The sequence below is a fragment of the Crocodylus porosus genome, unplaced genomic scaffold, assembly GCF_001723895.1.
Source record: "Crocodylus porosus isolate Cpor-Errol unplaced genomic scaffold, CroPor_comp1, whole genome shotgun sequence".
Taxonomy (NCBI): Eukaryota; Metazoa; Chordata; order Crocodylia; family Crocodylidae; genus Crocodylus; species Crocodylus porosus.
Window position 1 is genome coordinate 38,689,818 of NW_017728915.1, and position 7,347 is coordinate 38,697,164.

Below are 7,347 nucleotides of genomic sequence, written 5' to 3' on the forward strand. Positions count from 1 at the left end.
CGGCCCCGACTGCGGCTCAGTGCCGGCTGCCCCGGCACGAGGGGGGGCGGCCCCGGGCACGCGTGGAGCCTCCCGTGGCTGCCAGGGCCGTGAAGTGGAGGGGGATGGTGAGCTCGGAGAGGCCTTGCCTGAACTGCTGCGGCCTCAGCACGCCGCCCCAGCCCGTGCCGGGGCAGGAGCCGGCAGCCCTCGGCCCGTGGGGCTCCCCAGCAGGCAGCCCGGCTCTCCTCTCCCAGAAACGTCCCTGTTGACAGAGGTGAGCTGCAGATAAGATTGGAGCTGCCCCCGCGTCACGAGATTAGGCCCCACACAATGCGCCTGTCTGGCAGCGGGCACCGGGGCTGACGAAACCGCCTGCCAGGAGCCGCCCCGGCCCCCCCGCGATCCGCCCAGGGGTTAATGAGTCAGGGAGCAGCCCGCAGCCCCCAGCTGTCTGCGAAGGGCTCAGCCCCAGCCCCAGCCCCAGCCCCGCCAGCACCCATCCGGACACGGGCTCCAGGGTCAGAGCAGCACCGGCAGGTTGAACACCTGCCCCCAGGCCCGTGTCCCAGGCAAGGGGCAGGTTCCCCATGGCCCCCGCTCGTACCGACCCCCAGAGAATCGGCCCACGGCCCCGCTGGATGAAACTGTATTTATTGAGAAAAAAAATGGTCCGCTACAAATACATCATCGATTGTTCATCAAAAAACGGATGTCTCGTTAAAAGTCCTAGTCAATGCAAAAGAGTCACAAAGAACACACGGGAACAGCATGACCGGCTAGGACGCCGCATCCGACAGACAACACGCAACATGGGACGCCCCTCCTGCCCCCGGAGGGCGAGACCGCCACCCCCGCTGCCGTCCCGGGGGGAAGCCAGCAGTGCCCGGTGCCCAGGGAGCGCCAGGCTGAGCTGGCACCGAGCTGGGGTTTCAGGAGTGGGGTTTAAAGTGCTTTATGAAAGCAGACTGTGCTGCCTGGGGTGGGGGACAGTGGAGGCAGGGTCCAGACACCCAGCTTGCTGCCACCACGGGTCCGAGGCTAACGAACGCTGCCCGATTAAGACAGCAGGCAGGGATCCTCAGCTCCGACCCTTCACGACGCACCCCCCCCACACACACACCCACACGAGGGCTGGTGAGCAGGCTGAACGCCTTAAACCACAGAACCCAGCAGCTCAGAGAGGGCTGTCTGGGAAGCCAGACTCTGCTGGGGGGCTCAAATAAAGGAGGGATATTGCAAGGAAAACCCACAGGCGCCCTGCCGGGAACAGGAGCTGGCAGGGGGGTGGAGAAAGCCCCAGGCCAGGAACAGGGCGGCACTGTCCAGCACGTCCCCCACTGGAGAGGTGGTGACTCAGCCGACCGGGGCCCTGCTTGGATCAGCCTGTCTCTGCTGAGTGTTTGCCTTCCGCTCCGCATTGTATGGAGATCTGGGCTTGCCTGGTGCGCGGAGGGGGGGAGCAAAGGAACCCACCCGGCAAGGTAGAGCAAGCTGCAGCAGGTGGGGCACGACCTGCCGGGGGCCCCCGCCCCACGTCCGAGCCCTGCCTGACACCAGCAAGCAACTGCAGAGACTGCCCGGGTGGCACAGCTTTGACCCAGGCCAGGGGAACGAGTCATGCCCCGCGCCTTTCACACAAGAGCCCCAGAGGACTGAGAGAAGGGGTAGGTGCCACCTGGCAAACCCCAGGACAGTCGTGTCCAGGCGGCGCACGGATAAGCAAACAGAGGCACAGAAGCAAAAAGGCTGCTCTGCCAGCCACTGAAGTAGCCGAGAAGACGAGGGGCGCGGCTCCACCCGCTACCCCGTGCCACCTTGCCAGGCGTGCTACTGCCCCTCCAGCAAGCCTGGCTGCCAGGCTGGGACACGAGGGCATGGGCAGGGGTGTCTGTAGGCAGCGGGGGGGCTCCACTCCACCAGCAAGGCCCAGGACAGGACACAGCACGCAGGGAGGGCCCCGATCCAGCGGGACAGCTGCACCCCCTGGAGGCTTCTGCTGGGAACGACAAGAACAGGGAGCGACGGGACAAAAGCACCCACGAGCCCAAGCTGGGAGCGGCCAGGCCAGAGAGGGGGAGCTGGATGGGGCAGCTTTCCCAGCCAGCCCAGCCCAGCCCAGCCCTGCTCCTGGGCACACGCCCCACAGGGCCATGGCCTCGACCCCCTGGGAAAGAAGAGGCTGCTCTAGGGCACGGAGGGACGGGCATCAGGCTCCCAGCCGAGATGGGGAGCCTGGGGACGACAGCTTACGTTCCACCTTTGGGAGCCCAGGCTCCCACTAGGAACGGAGGCAGGTGGCACAGGGCTGGGACTAGAGGGCAACAGGTCCAGGCCTCCCTGCCTGCTCCGCTGCCGGCTCCAAGGGCCACGTGCCACGCTGGGGGCAGCAGACAAGACCATAGCAGCTGCAGTGCACTGGAAGTAGCATTTCCTGCCCAGCCCTGTCGCCTTTGACGTTTCCTGGCCTGCTTTGCTGGCTGCACCATTCCAAGGAGAAACGTCACAGCTGCTAAAAGCCGGTGTTGTTCCAGGCTTCAGCCAGATCTGCCCCATACCCCGAGAGGCTCACGCAGCAGGTGGGCTGCAAGGGACAGTGATCTGGGTGTCTGGGTCTGGAAGGCCCAGGAGTGCACAGCCTGGCACAGGCTGAGGGCACAGGGTGTGCGCTAAATTCTGTTGCAAGCACTGAAGCAAGCACTGGCCAATGAACACAGGTATCAGCGTAACCTGTGGGCATTGCAGTGCTTGCTTGGGACCTGCTGCACCCCAGCAGGCCCAAAGCTGGCCTCTTCCTCCACCCTATCCCTGCTATTTCAGAGGACGGCATGACCCCGATCCCTGGCTTTGCTCCTGCTGACAGGCTCCTGATGCCACTTGGGGATTAGAGTCCACCCAGCCACCCACAAACTGGCTAAGTCTGCTGGCTGGCAAAGAATCCCTTCTCTCAAGGCAAACCTTGACAGCTCATGGCAACCAGCTGGGGGGTCCCCATGCTCCAGCTTCACATTCAAAACTTCCAAGTTCCCAACAAAGGATTTGAGAGGGAGCTTTTGGCACCATGACTAGAAGGACAGACATCAGAAGCCTGAGCCATAGGTATCCCTTTGAACAGAGATCACTGCAACCAGCCCGAAATCTCTGCCTGGTGAGAACCAAAGCAGCCCCGCTCTAAGGCCTGCCAGGCTCCGGCAGATCGCAGAGACCCTCGTCACTACAAAGAAGCCAGCTAACACCGCCTGCAGACCAAAAACGGGACGAAACCTGGAGCTCGCATAACACCGAGTAACTCCTGCCATTGCACCCACTATCGTGGCCCCAGCTCAGCCGCATGCCAGCCTCAGCTTTCTTTGTAGAGACGCCTGATGGAAAACCCTTGGAGATAAACCAACATGTCTGAAACCAACAGAGTTGCTCAGGCCTCCAGGAAGATAACACCAGTCATCCCTGCCCTCTTTCTCCAACCTGCAGCATGCGCTTTGAAAAATAGACTTTTTTTTCCTCTTAATAACGTCCCATAAAAATACTATTGTCCCTAGTCAGACACCAGTATTGCAACATGAAGAGGAGCTGCCGCTTCACCTTGGCCCTAGAAAACGCGAAAAGGTTTCACATGGGTTAATGTAGAAAAATGCAAGAATTCCTTGCATCACAAAAAGCCAGTACAAAATGAACAGGGGGAGAACTGGACTGAATGTCGAATGGCAGGAGGGCTCAGGGCCTCCCCCCTGCTTCTAGCTACAAATTTCCAGTACGCTTGTCCTCACAGCACCGCCGCTGTAGCCCAAGTGCCACCTTGCTTCTGGTCTGGGCCCATGTGGGGGAGAGCGTGAGCAGTTGCCACTCAGCTGTGGAGGGTTGGGGTCTCCATCTGTGCCCTTCCTGGGCTCAACCCCCTTCTGCTCCGTGCTTTGGAAAGAGAAAACAGGGGATGAGCAGAGCTCCTGATGAGGACACGTGGTCCTGAACACGTTGCTGACAGATGTACCGATTAAACTGCAAAGAGGAAGAAGGTAGACGGTGCCCAAAAAGCATCTAGTAATAAATAGATCGATGTATACTCCATTATCTGGATCTGGAATGTCCCAGTGAAGGAACCTGGCAGCGGGGAAGGGCCCCTGTCCTGTCCAGCCAGGGTTGCTCTGGCTCCCACTCCATCACGTCACTGAAAGCTCCCACCTTATTCAACAAGGTGCGAGGCTGAGAGGATGGGATGCCTACTCGCTAGAGGATGCCGGGGTGAATGAGCTCCCTGCCTCACTGGCTGCAGCGGCAAGCGGCCAGTGCAGAGGAGGGTGGAAGGTCGAGGGCCCCGCTGCAGCTTGGCCGTGGCCATCAGTTTTCGGAGAGAGAGAGCGCCAGCGCGGCTTGCAGTGCTGCCTCCTCGTCAATGCTATAGTCCTGCGAAGGAACAAGACACACCAGTCAGAGGAGCTGACACTTCCCCCTGCTGCCCCAGCCCACCTGGGATCTGCCTCTGCATGGTGCCAAGGGATATGCCCCAGGGCCATGCAGTCCCTGGAGTGTTGGCACCTGCTCTGGGGCAGCGGAGGGAGCAGCAGTCACTGCTTTCCCCATGTAATTCCTGCACTGCAAGACACTGGAACTGGTTGCTATCCCCTGCATCCAGTTCTTTTGGCTTGCATAGCTCAGGCAAGCACGGTCCAGGCTGTGCTCCTGAAGGCAGATGCCCTGCTGGAAAGTGTTGGAACAAGCAGACATCTGCCAATCCCTTCCTTCAGCCTAAAGCTGCGCTCCCTTTTAGAGCTGGAATGTGTAAATAACTCTGAGCCTGGTCTCTCCCCTGCAAGGTGAACAGGTGCCAGCACGCAGGTGGCTGCCCAAGAGGGAGCAAGTCTGGCTGAGCCGGGGCTGTTTGTGAGCACTCCCCTTGAAACAGCACTGCTCCCCCCAGCTTGGGCAGAGAGAACCATGCTGTGCCAAATGCTGGAGAGGTCCCAGCACCTGCCCACGCAGCGTCTGTTAGCTGCTGCTGGACAGTCAGTCTCCATGCTCAGGGCTGAGAGCACTTTTGTCCAGGCCAACGGGGGCATGTCGAGCTTGCTGAGGGCAGAGCCTGCAAGGAGCTGAACCTTCCAGCCAAGCGCCCCGGATTCCCACAGGTTCCTGGGCATTTCCTGGTGCTTTTCTGGGGGATTCTGCTGACAGCTTGTGAATACTCCACCCTACCCCCACTGCCTGGCTGGCAGCTCATGGCTTCTTCGGGGCTTCAGCTGCCCTCCCATGTAAGCACAGCCCCTCTATCAGCCAAAGTGGAGGGAAGGACCGGGGAGGGCAGCATGACAGCCCAGCTCCAGATGGGCTGCAGCCAGGGCCTCAGACAGCCTTGCCCCCACCCCAGTGCACACGGCCTCCTATGAATCTCGCACATTAGCTCCTGTCACAGTTACTTTGTCTCGTGTCCCTAACCCCAGGGCCGATGGGCCAATGCCTGCAGGCTACATGTCCCCACCAGCACACTGTGATCTAAAACCAGAAGCTATTTCAGGCCACAATGGGGAAGAGAACAAATGATTCCCTATTAGCTGATCCCCTCCACCAGGAATCCAGGACCCAGCAGCTCAGTCCCAGAGGGCTCTGCAGGAACACAGGCAGCTCCTGGGTGCCTGGAAGCATGGTGAGGTAGGCAGTGAACTGAGGGACTGAGCCCAGGCTGGGCCTCATGTGAACAGAGAGCTGACTTGCCCCAGACCTACCACAAAGGTGTCATAGGAGAACTTGTGTCGGTGCAGGAGGTGCTGCAAGAAGTTGGCACTCTTGTAGCTGGGATCCCCCCAAGGCATAGCAGAGCAGACTGGGCACACCTGCGGTGCCAAGGAGAGAACAGCGGTGACAGGATTGCAGCCTGGGGGAGCCCTGCCTGCATCCTCCCCCACCCCCTGCTCCCTTTGCTCCCACCAGGCCAGCAGCAGCTCATGCCCATGTCAGCTTCCTGCATGGGCACCGCGTGCCCCCACAGCTGCAGCCTGGTGTGCCATGTCACCCTCCCCCCACAGCCTCTACCTCCCATGACCACACGTCTGGCTGCAGGCAGGTGCGCTCAAGCCACGTACACGCACTGCCCTGAGGAGGCTGCGTTTGTATGCTCTTCTCTGCGGTCTCCAGGCTGAATGGGGTGGGAGGGGAGAGGTCTGGGTCCGAGGTATTTCCAGGAGTGACTAGAAATAACGGTCACAAGCTGGCAGAGGGTAAATTCAGACTAGACATCAGGAGGCGCTACTTCACGGTCAGGGCGGCTAGGATCTGGAACCAACTTCTAAGAGAAGTGGTGCTGGCTCCTACCCTAGGGGTATTTAAGAGGAGGCTGGATGAACACCTTGCTGGGGTCGTTTGACGCCAGTACTTTTTCCTGCCATGGCAGGGGTTCGGACTTGATGATCTGCTCAGGTCCCTTCCGACCCTATCAACTATGAAACTATGAGGTCCATGCCAAAGGGACCAGGCTGGGGCTGACACAACGAAGCCTGCTGTTCTAAAGGCACACTGCCCAGCAAAGTGCCCCTTGGGCATGCAACCCAGCCCACGGCTAATCAAGTGAACAGACCCAACTCTGCACCTGCCTCTCACAGGGAGAGACAGCGATGAGAAACGAGCCAGGCATGTAGCTTGCACTTTGCTCCTGGGAACAGCCGTGCGTGCCTGCCCCCTGAGCGCCCCTGGCCAGACGCACCCTGCTCCGCTCCCTCCCCAGGCTGGAAAGGGCACAGCGGCGGGGACCCCAGGGACCGGGCAAGGCTCACCACTTTGTTGGGGTCGTTGCGGTGGTTCTCCATGCAGTGCTTGACCAGCTCCTGCTGGTCCAGGTTGCGGGCACCGCAGTAAGGGCAGATGAACGTGGACCGGTTGGGGATATTGCTGAAAGCAAAGCAGCGCATAAGCCAAGAGCTGGCGAGATGCGAGGCAGTGCACCGGACCTCAGAGACCCCCTCAACAAAGCATCCCCTGCCGCCCCCAGGACCCGAGACCCGGCGCCGCTACCTGGGGATGGGCTGGGAGGTGGGGATCACCGGCACGAACTTGGGGCAGTTGGCCATCTGCTCCTGCACCTTCCCGCAGGACGAGACGTGGGACCGCATCTTTGTCAGCGTCACCTGGGAGAGCGCCAAGCAAAACACCCCTCGGTGTCCACCCCGGGCGACTCGCCCGAGCGGGGGCAAAGCCCCGCGCCCGGGGGAGGGAGCGGGCAGGGGAAGGGGGCAGACTTGCCTTCTTGCTGCACCCCCGGCAGGGCGCCTTGTAGGAGGAGAGCTGCTTCTCCACGTTGGAGGCCTTCTCCACCTTCTTGGGGTCGAAGGGCATGCGGCAGAGCGGGCACAGCGGGGAGGGCACCTGGAGGCAGGGCTGCAA

General features: G+C 61.0%; 1 protein-coding gene across 1 annotated transcript; it reads right to left on the bottom strand.

Moving 5' to 3' along the window:
- Positions 1–617: 617 nt before the first annotated feature.
- On the bottom strand, positions 618–7,341 carry RNF166 (ring finger protein 166). The gene is made up of 5 exons (XM_019536029.1): positions 7,207–7,341; positions 6,979–7,091; positions 6,741–6,855; positions 5,697–5,804; positions 618–4,380 (listed from the first exon to the last, which is right to left on the bottom strand). Exons 1-5 carry the CDS (start codon positions 7,297–7,299, stop codon positions 4,315–4,317), a joined length of 495 nt encoding a protein of 164 aa, XP_019391574.1. The 5' UTR covers positions 7,300–7,341; the 3' UTR covers positions 618–4,314.
- Between the last annotated feature and the right edge of the window lie 6 nt (positions 7,342–7,347).